The sequence below is a fragment of the Merops nubicus genome, unplaced genomic scaffold, assembly GCF_000691845.1.
Source record: "Merops nubicus isolate BGI_N331 unplaced genomic scaffold, ASM69184v1 scaffold12228, whole genome shotgun sequence".
Lineage (NCBI taxonomy): Eukaryota > Metazoa > Chordata > Aves > Coraciiformes > Meropidae > Merops > Merops nubicus.
This window is the reverse complement of record NW_008623700.1, coordinates 24,218-39,044: the sequence shown is the minus strand read 5'-3', so window position 1 is coordinate 39,044 and position 14,827 is coordinate 24,218. Positions and strand designations below refer to the sequence as shown.

Sequence of the window (14,827 nt, the reverse complement as noted above, 5' to 3'; positions counted from 1 at the left end):
CTTTCCCTGCTGGCAGTCCTTGAGCTCTGTGGAGTAAAGAAAGAAGGGCATAAGAGGAGGATATTTCTAAGAAATAAAAAAAGCTTTGGCTTTTTACAGCAGATTATCTGGGAAGAGGGTCTCCTCAGTGTGAGTAAAACTTGGTAGTTGTATGGAGATTAAAGTGGACTGAAAGACACAGAAGAACTATTCAAGCTTACCTCAGCAAAGCTACATTTCCTCCATTCTTTTGTTTGCCCTAGATGTAGGTCTTGGCACTCTTCCTGCCAAAAGATGCTGTCATTCCCTTCCTTTCCTCCATTCATTTAATTTCATGTGAGAAAGGAAACTATTTCATCTATGTGGGTAGCATGATACTGTTGCTCTTTTTTCTGCCCACCTTTGGAAGAAGATAGTCATCAATTCACTGAGATGCTTTTCATACCAAACTTCACTATAAAGAAAGACCAATATAATCCATGGGAACAGATGACATTTCATGGTAGATTTTGCTGAACTGGTCAGTGATAGGTGCTATTGCAACTAGACTACCTGGTTAAAGGTTCTTTCCATGTGAGTGTAACTATGAGGTATAACTTATAAAGAACACTGTGACTATAGATAATGGCTTGACCTTCAGGGCCTGACATTCTTCTGGGACTTTTTTGAAGGGGGATGGCTGGCTAATTGGGTCAGTTTGCTTTGGTTTGTGGCCTGTCATTTGGAGAACACACAGATGTTGATCAGACTTGCACAGCCTCAAGTCTTTACTCTCTCTTAGTGTGATGTGTAAGATACTTGGGTAGTCTCCTTCCAGCTTCTGGGGTGCCACATGCAACCCTACTGCCAGGCATATATATTCTGGCTAGTCACCATGACAAGGACATCAGTGGGAGAGGAGGCATGGAAAACTGGCTCCTCTCCTGTGTCTGCAAAGCAAGGTCATAAACTGCAGCAGTAGATGATATGGATGAAGTACCAGTAGAAGTTTTCTAACAATAAACATAGTCATGCACTGGATCCACTTGTCTGGGGGTGCTGTATGATGTGGAATAGGCAATGCTTAAATATTCTTAAAAAACAGCTACACAAACCTATTGCAGAAATGGTCATAGATGTAGATAATAGGCCCTCAGACGGCAGAATGGATTGGGTTAAACTAATAAGGGTTTTTTTGCTCTACTTTTTATGATTTCTTGAACATGTTAACAGAGCTGTGGAGATGTTTTGGCCTCTTTTCCATCTCTTGACCTATAAGAAATGATCTCTTGGAAAACCAGTGTAGAAAATACATCCCTAAACTATGAGGTAATTTCAATGAATCCCTTCTCCTGAGTTTTGATCAGGAACTGAGGACTTGTTTTTCAGTATGCCTGTTAATACTGGAAAGGGGTTTGCTGACATGGATGTGTGTAATTTATGGCTTTGCAATCAAGCTTTACTCATGGCAAATATATACGTGGTTTTGTTTTATGCATAGGAAACAATGTTATGAGGACCATCCATGGTGTAGGAGAGATGATGACCCAAATGGTGCTGAGCAGAGGATCTATATTTCCCCTCAGTGCCCCTGATGCACAGCCAAGCATTCACCCAAGCAAGCAAACCAGCACCTCAGACAGTGAAGATGTGATCGTCATGGACACCAAATTGAAAATCATTGAGATTTTGCAGGTAATGATTGGTGAAATATTACACAGCAGTCATTTCACAGTTCTTTACTTCCTCCAGTTCTGTTACCAACATTCTTACTATTTACTGGTCTGTTCATTGCAAAAATAACACTTCGATGTGAGGAGAATCCTCCTCTGTGTGAGTAATTGTGCAGCTGTGGTCCTCACTCTGTTACACCTACTTCACTTTTGAAGGAACTAGATGCTGCAGAAGCTCTGTCAGCAGCTGTGGAAAGGCAGAACTTGTCCTTTTCGTCTGCCTCACCAATATTTTCTGAAGACAGTGTCTCTGTTGCCAGTCTCATTAAGACACATTTGACACTAGGGTAGTTTGCTTCACTTAGTATTTGACTCTTCTGTTGGAGTTGTTTGATGAAGGGCAGAATTGGACCTAGATCTGCTCAAGTTGTGCAAGGCCGTGCCACTTGGAAGTCCATTGCAGATTTCCACTGGGAGATTGAGAATAGTTTGTGGCTTGCTGTGGTTTTCTCCCAGCTGAACTGACAAGGTGCATGACACTAGCATGGCTCCAATTTTCACTGTGCTATTAGGAAGTGAAGTGGCACACATTTGTTCTGTATATGAAATTGCAGTTTCTGCAATATTTATGCCCTGAAGGAATGTTTCAGTGTTTTCTGGAAATTCTGTGGCTCTGTTGGTACCATTGTCACTTTTGAGGGATTGCATTTGTTCTGACTGCTTATAAAAAATTTAGATTACCTTAATTACTTGTCATCTGAAAGACTGTCAGATGTTGGAATATCCTCAATATTGCATACTTTGATTCCAGAACTCTTTTAGTATAAGGCTTATGGTGAAGAATAGAGTGTTAGGAAGTTAAATCACCAAAATAACACCACTCATCTGGATTGCTCCTCATTTTCATTTGTTTTTTTTGACTGACATTCTCTCCATACTCTCGCTGTACTGGTTGATGCCTAGGAGGATGATTTCAGGACACCAGCCTTGTCCTGCAATTCTCTGACTGCTTACACGCAGGAGAATCAAAGTTTGTCTCATCCTTTTGTTTTTCACAGCATGTCTAATGCAAGAGGCTGGTGTTGGTCTCTTCTCCCAAATTACTAAGATAGGAAGAGAGGAAATAGCCTTAAGTTGCATCAGGGGAGGTTTTGATTGGATATTAGGAAGAATTTCTTCATTGAGAGAGAGTTTAGACACTGGAACAGGCTGCCCAGGGAGGTGGTGGAGTCACCATCCCTGGAGGGGTTTAAAAAATGAGTGGGTGTGGCACTTGAGGTTATGGTCTAGTGGTTGGGGAGATGCTGGGATGAAGGTTGGACTTGATGATCCTGGAGGTCCTTTCCAACCATGGTGATTCTATGATTCCAAGAGCACCTGGGATTGGAGAGCATTTAATCCTGATTTGTTACTTAATCTGTGGTTTGTTAGTTATGGTTTAGTCACACAGTCAAATTGCTGCAGGTTGGCAAGTTGTCATGTGTTGGGTGAATCACAGTCAGTGTGCACAGGTAGATCCTTAGTTCATAAGCAATAGAAAATAAATCAGTCTTGCTTAATATGCAATGAAGGAGAATTAATTGAAATTACATTACCTTTCATTACTGTTATTACCCTAAAAGGTGAGTAAGAATATTTTAGATTTCTTTTATTATCATACTTAGCTAGTACAATGGTGATTAAAACTATTCTATTCTAAGAAATATTTCTGTTTATAATTATTTAATTCTCAATATGTCCTTTTATTCCTTTACGTAATTTGTCTGCTTAAGAGTTTCCAAAATGCCATCAGCCAGAGTTAAACAGAGCCAGTTAGACTTAGTTGATAATGTATGGAGTTGAGAAATTCTTATTTTAAAAAGTCTTGCTGTACAACTATAGGGTAATTTGATTATGAAAGCAAAATAAACCTGCCTTTTTCCTCTTTCATTTGAAGATTTTGAAGAAAATATATTGTTTCTTAAACTGGCATTTTATTAGGATAGTAAAAAAAAAAAAAATTAGGATTTTTGCTGTATGAGTTTCCAATTTCACAACTGGAGAACAAAAAGGCACCAAAACTAGAAGGAAGCAGAGCGTTAGGTTAGGGGGATCTCTGCTACCATTACAGGGGTAGCTTCCAAAGGAAAGCTTCATTTTTGCCACATGCTGGCAACACTACTAGCAGCTCAGGAAGGAAGTGCTGTTTGCTTCTCACATCCTAATAGCTGAGCATTAGCAATCTAATGAAAGACACCACCAGGCTTGTGCTTCACTCCATGGGAACCTGGAGTTACTGCAGGACCACTGCCCTTGGCTGTTGGGCATCTGAGAGGGTGAGCCTTCAGCCTCTTGTCTTTCCTCTCAGCCCCACTCCACTTCTTGTCTTTGTGGCACATGAGAAGTCCAGCTGAAATATGAAATAATTGGTTTCAACGTGGGTTTGAAAATTCTGATCTAGCTTACAAGCAATGAGGGCAGGGTGGCATGCTGGAGCCCCTGGAAAGCCAGTCTGCTGCTTAGTACTCAGCTGCTGATAGGGTGGAGTTCAGTATGTCTCAGAATGGTTGGAGTGAGGAAAGAAATCACAGAAAACTGATGAATGTAATGAATTCTTTTTTCACAGTGGACATATTTACTGAAAATAATTTACTTGCAATTCATTTAAAATAATCATTTATCCCTGTCCATTCCACCACAGAAAAATCCTAACCCATGTTACCAAATGGCAGAAGAAAAGGTTTAATTTTTTTTTTTCTTGTAGTTTATTCTCAGTGTTAGACTGGACTATAGAATATCCTACATGTTGTCTATCTATAAGAGAGAGTTTGGGGAAAACAATGAAAATGTTGATTGCTCTTCAGCATCCCCGCCTGGCACACCAGGGATTGCCTCAGGTAAATGTCACTATTGTATTACAATGTCAAATAATTTTGTGTATTGCAGACGATGAACTTGACTACACCAGAAAGATGCATGCCACTTAAAGCAGAAAAACTTGTGGAAAAATAAAACCTCTAAGGAATCCCATTAAAAAAATAAGTTTTTTTGCTGGCCTCGTTTAATAATAATGTGATTCTTTGTTCATGTGATGACAATTTGTTCTCTTATTTGTACTCTTCCCAAAATATTTGTGTGGACAATTTTTAAAACTAAAGCAAAATCATGGTGTGGTCGATAATCTGGTTTATGATAAACATTTCAAAGTTCATGTGTCTGCTTTGTGGGCGTTGGCTCATCTAACAAAAACCATAGGAGTTTCATATTCTGTATCATTTGTGGGCCACTGGTGGTGGTTTGTACAGCTCCTAGCACCACAGACCTCTGGGTCATCACTACAGCTTGGCTTTTCCTCATTAGCAGTAATACACAATTTAACTCAACCCCACATCCTGCTTCTTCCCTACTACTCCTACAGAAAGTGAATTTTGCCTACTTGAGGGATGTGTAATTAGGTCTTTACTTGATAACATCTACTTTAAAGAGAAACAGAGTTGCATTTGGCTGTGCCAATTAAACAATAATCACTGACTTTTTTTTGTTGTTTTATTTTGATTTGTTTTCCAGCAATTGTTCCTGACATAGATGAAATTGCAGCTCAGGCTGAAACCATGTTTGCTGGCAGGTATATTCTGTGAAATTGCCTCTGTGTAAATAATACCTCTAAATATGTTTGTTCACATTGATGTTTCTCATGGACAATCTCTGATTATTCCATGCTTATTTTCATACTCCCTTCTCTCCTTTTGACTGCCTCTTACTACATAACCCATACAGAAGGAGTGCCAGAAGAGACCTAGATTTCAAACAAGCAAAGAGTCCAGTTGGTATGGATGGCCATGGCATTGGACATGACCACCCTCTTAGTTGGAGGAGAGTTGGTAGAAAATGTTTGTCACATTCTCAAAGGCAACTGGGAAATGGTGTGCAGATATTTTGGGCTAAACCATGCTCATTTGTTTTTCTTATAATCCCTCACATGGGGACTTCTGAAGAAAGACCTTTTTCTGGTGTACCTTATGGCTGTAGTGCTAAATTTCATGGATCAGTGTGTTTCTGGTGACCCTCAATATTTCTCATAGACCACGTGACCTGTTGTCATTGCACCTTGTGTTTGAACTGATTTAGAAAGTTATGGCAAGAATAATCTTTTTTATATGACTCTTTAAATCAACTGTGGACCACTTGCCATGATCTCCTAGATTGGATGCAAGGGGGAACATCAAGTCACAACCGGTGTCCCTCAGGGCTCAGTTTTGGGACCAGTCTTGTTTAATATCTTTATCAGTGACCTGGATGCGGGGATCGAGTGCACCCTCAGTAAATTTGCAGCTGACACGAAATTAAGCAGGGTGTGGATCTGCTGGAGGGCAGGAGGGCTCTGCAGAGGGGTCTGGACATGCTGCAGCAATGGCCGAGGTCAGTCATGTGAGGTTCAACAAGGCCAAGTGCTGGGTCCTGCACCTGGGTCACAACAACCCCAGGCAACACTCCAGGCTTGGGGAGCAGTGGCTGGAAACTGCCTGGTGGGAAAGGACCTGGGGGTGTTGGTGCATAGGAACTGACTGTGAGCCAGCAGTGTGTCCAGGTGGCCAAGAAGGCCACCAAGAAGGTGGCCTGGATCAGAAATGGTGTGACCAGCAGGAGCAAGGAGGGGATCGTGCCCCTGGACTCAGCACTGGTGAGACCACACCTTGAGCACTGTGTCCAGTTTTGGGCACCACAGGATAAGAAGGACATGGAGGTGCTGGGGCGGGTCCAGAGAAGGGCAATGAGGCTGGTGGGGGGTCTGGAAAATATGACTTATGAAGACTAGCTGAGGGAACTGGGGTTGTTTAGTCTGGAGGAGACCTTATTGCTCTCTACATCTACCTAAAAGTAGGTTGTAGTGAAGCTGGTGTTGGTCTCTTCTCCCAAATTACTGAAGATAGGCCGAGGGGAAATGGCCTCAAGTTGCACCAGGGAAGGTTTTGATTAGATATTAGGAAGAATTTCTTCCCTGAGAGAGTGGTTAGACACTGGAACAGGCTGCCCAGGGAGGTGGTGGAGTCACCATACCTGGAGGGGTTCACAAGTGGATGTGGGCACTTGAGGTTATGATCTAGTGGTTAGGGAAATGTTAGGAGTAAGGTTGGACTTGGTAATCCTAGAGATCCTTTCCGACCATGGTGATTCTGTGATTCTGGACCACCAGAGGCCCGTAGATCACCAGTTAAGCTTGCAGAGTTTTAGAAGTGATTTCAGCTATGCTGTGATCAAAAACAACCATGGGAAAATATCCACACTGGAGAGTTATTACCATTATCACTCTACTAGTTTAATTTTACAAGCATAATTATAATTATGCCAGTAAAAATGAATTCCATTTAGACAAGGCCATAGACTTTAAAGTTTTTCTGGAGCTAGGGAGAAGGATTTGCAATATGGGCTCTCTGATCTTTCCTCTCTCAGTCCCTTATGTGTTCTCAGTCGTTACCAGAGCCAGCAATGCCTGCAGTCCTCTCCCTGAACCCTGTAATATAGAACAACACCCAGGTTTTGGCATCTCTAGCTTTAAAATGAACAGAGAGACTGGAAGGTTTCTTGGAAACATCATTTCTGCTTTGATATGTTAAGTGTAAAGCTGCTTTCTGCCATTCCAGATTATGAACAAGATTCCAGAAATATGCTTTTGGCAATTCTTACTAGTTTGGAGCTTATTTTTTTCTTAAATGAAATTTTAATAGCAACTGAAAAGGGAAGGAGTGAAAAGGAGAGGGCCAAATTAATCTCTTATGAAATAACATTTCCTTCAATTAATTTGGGACTGAGGAGGAGATTGGCACAACTTATCCAAGGCATAAAGCTTTTGCAATATGTTTTTTAATCACAATTTTTTTATACATTTCATACGTACTGTAATTCCATAGTGCCCATTCTGCCACAGGATTGCTGCAACAACATAGAACTGTGTGATTGAAATCCTTATAAAATATGGTAGATTGATATTTATGGTTTCCACCCTGCAGCATATTTGATTTGGTTTTAAGAGCTCTGTCAAATGAAGATGGTGTGTACAGGCACATTTACATCTAAAGCTTTTTTAATTATTACTTATTTTACTGTATTTATCCCTTTTTCCCCATTTCTGTTGCAGAAAGGAGAAGAATGCAGTTCAGCTCGATGACGAAGGGGGTAGAACATTCTTACGGGTCCTCATTCACCTCATCATGCACGACTACCCCCCTTTGCTCTCAGGTGCTCTGCACCTGCTATTCAAGCACTTCAGCCAGAGAGCAGAAGTTCTACAAGCCTTTAAACAGGTATGGATGGGCCTAGTGTGACTGCAGGAGACTTTGACTGTGGGGAAAGTTCTATCCAAAGGCTGCTTTGCTTTAAAGGTAAATTGCTGTTTGTTTGTAGCATGACAGTCCAAATTCAGAACGTCCAAATTCAGCAGAGATTTTTCTTTTTGTTAGCTGACCATATGTGCTAGCGTGTATTATAGTTGTGCACCCAGAAATAGCTATTCCTGGCATTGCATCTATTACTGAAAATGTAGGTCCACAGTGACAGCTGGGACACACTTCTCACAGTGAGATGTGAGGTAGTGGTCCCCCAGGGACAGAGCTAGAAGCTCTTGTTCTGCAGGCAGCGTACCAGTGTCAGCAATAAGACTTTCCTCTCTTCAGGGGTACTTGGGCTGGGTCGAAAGCTCTCTTTTTATTCACGTGGTGTTTCTAGTTCTGATTCAGGTGTCTTTGCATTGTGCTCACTGCATGATACAGATAAACCCGAACAGGAGGAAGAGACTAAGAGCACCAAGCCTGTTTTCTGCTTGATAACAGTGCATGTGCAGTCTCCATGTGTCAGTGGATTAGGACGGGGAGATCTGATGTCATGGGGCTGGGAGACAAGAGACACCTCTGTTATGTAACCCTATATAACATATGTTGATAAGACCCATCTGATGCTTATTTCAGGAGTTTGGTTACGTGTTGTCTCATCGTTATGTAAGATGTGGAGGTTTCTCTTGTTTAAAAACAGATGAGTGATAAAGACCCGGAAAGCTTCTGTTTTCTTGCAGTGTAGCATAATGGCCTCCCACCAGATTGTTACAGTTAAGCCATGCTGGTTGGTTGCATAAATAGCTGTTGTTCCCAGGTAAGCAAGGACTGAGTAGCTCAACATGTTTTCATAAAGGATAGAAAAGGTTAATGGACAAATAAACAAAGAAGACTGTAGAGAACGTGGAATATGGAAGTCTCTGCAGGTGAGCAGTATTCATAAATTCAGTAAAATAACAAAGTAGTGCCAAGCTAATGGAGAAGATGGTGAAAACTTGATATTATGAAATAGTGAATGTTTGACTCCATTTTTTAAAAGACTGTCCCTATCAGTGCTCTTGTCTGTCCCGTGACCTTAGTCTTTTACAGAAGTGTGATTCCTTAATAGCGCTTACTGATTTACACTAAATATTCTGGGGTTTTTTTGAATATTATCTTCATTAATAATCTTGATAAAGCAAAAAGCATTACAAAGAAAGAAAATGTGTAAAACATATTAAATTAAGAACTACAAATAACACTTGAAAAAACACCTGATAATTTGAGCAGTACAAAAAAAAAAGGAAAAGTGAGATTAATCTTAGTGAGAGGCAGCCACTCAGATGGTGGGGAATTACATGAACCCTAAAGTCAGTTTGTAAGCTGCATTCAAGCAAGTTTTTCTAAGCTGGCCTAACAGTGTTAAAATATGGTATTTTTGATTATGGTGATGTAGGTGATCAATAAAGTTGCCAGCCATTCTGACTTTTCTTTGGATATAGAGATTCCTTGTCATATTATCCTTGCTTTTCCTCCCTTTTTCCTGTGAAGTCCTGTGCTGATTGGATATGATATTTCTAACTGCATTGCTTTAATACCATGCAATTGTATTGTTTTAATACTATATAATATCAGTGCATTAGAGCTAACTTGGCATAGAACTCAAGAGCTTGTAAACCTCTGCTTGTTCTAAAACGTTTCACAGCGTATTGAAGAAGGCAAGAGGATGTTGTGAGTGTTAAACTGTCCTATTTTGGGCAACTAGAGTCTGGCTTTGTTAAAGATTGTTGCTGAATGGGGGCTAAAAAGCCTGTGTGTGGCACATTTCGATTTCATAGGGAAGGTTACATAAAGCACCTGGAAAGATGGGCTTAGAATGGGAGCTGTCAAGTGAATTACCCAGGTGCAAGTGCTGCTGGTGCTGCTGTAATAGCTTGACAATTGCCTGTATTTCCAGGTTCAGTTGCTGGTGTCAAATCAAGATGTTGATAACTACAAGCAAATCAAAGCTGATCTCGATCAACTGCGTCTGACTGTAGAAAAATCAGAACTGTGGGTTGAGAAGAGCAGCAATTATGAGAGTGGAGAGGGGGGTGACAATCAAACCAAAGGAGGAGAAGAACCAATAGAGGTGGGTTTAAAGCCTTTTGCTGTTAGAATTGTTTCAATATTGATAGGTAGTTCAGTGAACAACTGCAAATTTTTGGTCTGCTTAATCAAAGTAGCCAAGTGAGAAGGTGCAGTATTCTGGCTGAGCTGTACCAATAGACAGAATAGGAGATAAAACATCTTTTGTCAATGTACTCAATATTCCCTCCCACTGCTTTCGGTAACTGCATTTTTATGTCACAGAGCTGACTTCCTCTCTGGGTAGTGAGCAAGCAACAGTGTGTGGCCTCACTCTGTGGCCAAGGAAGTAATCTAGGGATCACATGGTGGCAGTTGTGTTGACTTGCTGAGAGAAAGGAGGATTAGACAGCATTTGTTCTTGCAACTAGGGGAGAGGAGCACAATCAAACCCGTATTTTCAAACGTCAGGACTGATTCCACTCTCCACCAAATGTAACACTGACCTATGGATATTGAGATTTTGTAGGGGAATTAATGTGGAATTTTTTTTGACCCTTGCAGTGCCACACTCTTGCAATATATTGTGATTTGAGAAACTTTAGAACTCGAATCTGGAACCACAAAGACCTGTTTTTTTTAAAAATTATTTTTTCTATTTTTTTAAATTGCTTTTCAGTGGAAGCTGAGGTCTTCATTTGTTATTACCTAACTCCAATAAGAAAATGCAACATGTTGCAAGAGGTGCTGTGGTTGAAGTTTGTGTCATAGCAGTAGATAGAGCAGGCTTTCCCACCAATATTTATTCCCAATTTTTCATTTTCATCAGATGAAGTGGGAAGAGTTGAATAACTGGGGCTTCTGACACATCATTTGCCTTACTCTCCTCTGTGGTAGTCTTCCCTGGAGGCAAGAAAATGGGCAAGCAGCCACAGGGGCAAGCTTAGTAGGAAGTCAAGTGGAGATCATACAGCATTATGAAGCTGATGCATTGAGGAAAAGCAGAAGCCCTTGAGAAGAGACAGAACATTTGCAGATAGCTATGGCCTTGGATATCTCGGCCTTTCAGATGGGAAAGCAGATTTTAGGTGGCTTCATACAGGGTGAAAATCCAAATTTCTTGGGCAGGTGTAGATCCTACTCCTTCTCTGATACAACTTGGTTGAATTTAGGTGTGTCAGAACTGGGGAGGAATCCAGACTTTATGAGCTTAAGTATGTGGGCTTTCCTAATTTGTTTCCTCAAGCATAGCTCTAGTAGGAAAGAAAACATTCCTCTGTGTTTTTAATGAATGGAAAAGGTAATGGTGAAACAGAATTGCAACAAGATATTTACAAGGTTTTTAAGCTATAATATATTTTAAAAGTGTAATAAGACCCTTTTTATTCCTATGGGTAGCCCTGATAGCAAAGAAACTCCAGGAAGAAGGGACAAAACAATGTGCTTGGAACAGAAGAATCTCAGAATGGGATATTTTCAGTGTTTCTTTTTCCATGAGGCATTGATGGGTCTGCATGGATTAGCAGGGCTTCAGTAGATGCACAGTATTACCTCTGGCAGATCTGAGAGGGTATTGTATCAGAACAGTAATGTGTAATCTGCACAACTGGTTAGATCAACTGGTGCTTATTCCATGAGAGTTGTGCCAGGTTACAATAGCCTAGAATCTTGTCCATTACTTTGTCCCCTGTTAAATTATTCTTTAACAGTGAGGAACCATTTTTACCTGGCAAAACTGCTTTAGATAGTGAATACTTCCTTTAAATTTCAAGTCAGATGTAAGAGGTGAGGTGCTGGTTATGACCTACAATATAAAAGATATAGTTTATATATATAAAATATATAATACCCCTATGAAGGAGGTGGCTAACTTCAAGGAGATAAACATCCCTGTGTGAGCTACACTTTCTTGGAACTGGGTGCTCAGTGTTCAGTACTGAGCTGGATCAACCTCTGAGTCTTTAGGGAAAGTGCTTCATTTGCCTGGGTTTAACTTTTCCCAAACAACATTCAAGTGCATACAAGGGCTTAAATTACATTTCAAAACAGTCTTATGTTGAGCCCAAGTTTCTGCTCTCACTGAAGCACATTGCACGACTGGCATAAAAGTTTTAAAAACGGAAACATATTTTTTGCCCTTAGGCTTTGGAGTCTTTTGGGGCAATTGTTTTCACGTTTCTGTCATAACCTGCAGAGACTAGGGGCTTACTTTTTTTTTTTAAGTCATATGATTGAAGTGGGATTTGTAGAAAAAAGGCCATGTTCTTCTACATAAAGTATCCAAAATTCTTCACAGGAAAACCAACAAATCTTGTATCCATGCAGAATCATCTGGATAGGAACTGGAGATCAGAATTATAGGAAAGTGTGCTTGGAGTTCATTCAGACATAAATGAGCATCATACAGAATTAGGAAGAAATGCTGAAACTGATGAAACAAAACTGAGCCTTGCCTGAGAAAGGAAAGGCAGATAAAGCCTGTTGACTTTACTGGTTATCTCTAGTAAGGGTGTCATGGGTGTGTATAGATACCGTGGACGATGGAAAATGTGGTCTTTATTCTCCTGTCACTGGAGGATCCATTAGTGGTGCGGCACCAGAAAGATGGATCTGAGAGAGAGAGAGTCTCAGTGGAAGGAGTCTCGGATGAAGCTGGAATACAGTGCAGTGTCATTTACAGAGCTTCTTATCTTTGCCATCCTCTGAGAAAGTTCAGCGAGGTTTTGAGTGGTATAAACCTCCTTCACCCGTAAACAGCTGCTGTTCCCTTGCTCTCTTCCTTTTCTAGTCTGTTGGAATTTGCTTTGGTTCTGGAAACGTTTAAACAAACATCTGCTGAAACATCAGCTATAGGTTGAGATTGTGAACTGAAACTTCTGAGAGTGCCACTCATTTCCCTGGTAAGCAAATCAGCCTGTGGAGGGCAAAACTCTGCCAGGGTGACAGTGGCTCATCCTGCTGTCCTCAGCTGTCCTGCTGAGGTCTGTGAGACTACTTCAGCAGCCAGGAGCTGCTCAGACTGGAGGCTGAAGCCCCATTTTGGGGCTGGAACAAAAGGATCCTAAGACTGATGCAGAGTGATACCCCGGGAATTTTATGCATAGGTTTTTTTTTCAGAAAACACCACTTCCTAAAGGTGGGGTACTCAGATGAGAACCTTTCTGTGTGTGATCTCCACAACTCCCTGCCCCCTGTGGAAAAGTGTGACAGAGAATGTCTTATCATGGGGAGAAATGAGGCAAGATATGCAGCTGAGTGTCTCTGGTACCCCAGTGGTACGATTATCTCTTGATAACTACATCCCTGGCATACTCTTATGGGTTCAATAAACAAGTTTTTATTTTGTTAAGAGAAAGGATAGATTCAGCAGTTTAATGCTGATCAGCACTTTCAGGTAAGACATATAGTTCACATGGATTATAAAACTGCTTTGATTGAGGAAGAATGCTGAGAAAAGTAACAGGTAAATTAATCTTGGTTTACCCACAGTCCCAGAGCAGAGTAGGGTAGTTAATTATAGCAAAGAGCCAGAAATATCTTCCAAAGTATTGATTCAAACAGCTAGAGAGAAGGCAGCATGCATACTAACAAACCTACACAAATACAAAGCCCCTGTTGTTGCATAGATCAACATGTCCATGCTGGGCAGAGGTGCTGACACTGTCCCAAACAGCTTCCATGGCCAAGTGGGGCAGCTGTTCTTGCCCCACTGGAAACTAAGACCAGATGGGATTTATAGAACTCCACATCTTGCACCATCAGCTAAGAAAGTTCAGAGAGAGGTTTGGAGAGGTGTAAACATTCAGTTTGGCGTGTCTGTGTGTGTTTTAGCATAATTCTCTTCTCTAAAACAGAAGTTAGTTTGAGGAAACAATGAAACCCAGGAATGCACCTGTTTGCTTCTTTTTTATACTATTTAACTGGTTTACATACTTGTGGTTGTAGTGTGAGGCAGTCTCGAGCTCCACTACAGTTTTTCTACGTGTTTAAATACTTTCAGTGTCCAAAGTCCAGTCTTTCAAATCTTTGTCTTTGCAGTTAAGAAAGGCTTGCCGTAGCTGGCAGCAGAGAAACCCCACCACTGCCAGCATTCTAACTGGCAGTATTTTTGCAGATGTTCTTCTGTGTTTTGATTGAGATATGCATGGAAAGGTGCGTGGGTGTTGGCAATCACTTGCTGACTTGATCTCTCTTATTTATCCAGCCCAGCTGGGGCTTCCTAAAAGCCAAGGCCTAGAACATACAGCATCATGAGTGGTTATTGTAGTTTAACATAAGGCTCTCGTTTGTTTTTAAATCCTCTCCTGCATCATCCAGAGATAAGGACAGAAGTGTCCTCTTCATGGGAGGAACATCTCTAATTTCCACATGCTACTTGTTCCTGTACAGCTGAGAACTCCATCCTACTTACCTCAACTACAGAGATCATCTTAAGCTCTTTCTCCAGGCTTCTTAATGTTCACATACACAGACTTTGTGATCTTTCCAGCTGTATTAGAGATTTTTGGAATAAGTGGTGGCTATTGAAATACACTTATTGTCCCTGTTCCCATAGTGTCTAAATTCCTTGGGATATCTAGTCTGTGATTTAGGGAAGTATTCTTTTTTAGGAGGATCAGAAGCATGAAGACATGGAGTGATTGCCTCAAATCATGCTGGAAATTTCAAACAAAGGAAGAACTTGAATGTGAATCTTTTCACTCGCTGGATAAAGAATAAACGAGTCATTTTCTTTACTCTCTCTGTTATCTCTGTTCCCTGTGAGCTGCTGTAATAGTTCTTCACTTGCTTTTATTAAACATAATTAGTTCACATTGAGGAAATTTCAATAGATCTCCACTTGTT

At 40.8% G+C, this 14,827-nt stretch overlaps 1 protein-coding gene across 1 annotated transcript in view; it reads left to right on the top strand.

Annotated features, from left to right (window-relative positions):
• ITPR2 (inositol 1,4,5-trisphosphate receptor, type 2) overlaps positions 1-14,827 on the top strand; it is a gene marked incomplete at its 3' end in the record, with an annotated part of 60,360 nt that overhangs the window by 31,058 nt on the left and 14,475 nt on the right. The window contains exons 13-17 of the mRNA XM_008945164.1: positions 1,460-1,653; positions 4,375-4,507; positions 5,178-5,235; positions 7,747-7,912; positions 9,873-10,046. Of these exons, the coding sequence (XP_008943412.1) occupies positions 1,460-1,653; positions 4,375-4,507; positions 5,178-5,235; positions 7,747-7,912; positions 9,873-10,046 (725 nt within the window). The remainder of the gene's footprint in view (positions 1-1,459; positions 1,654-4,374; positions 4,508-5,177; positions 5,236-7,746; positions 7,913-9,872; positions 10,047-14,827) is intronic.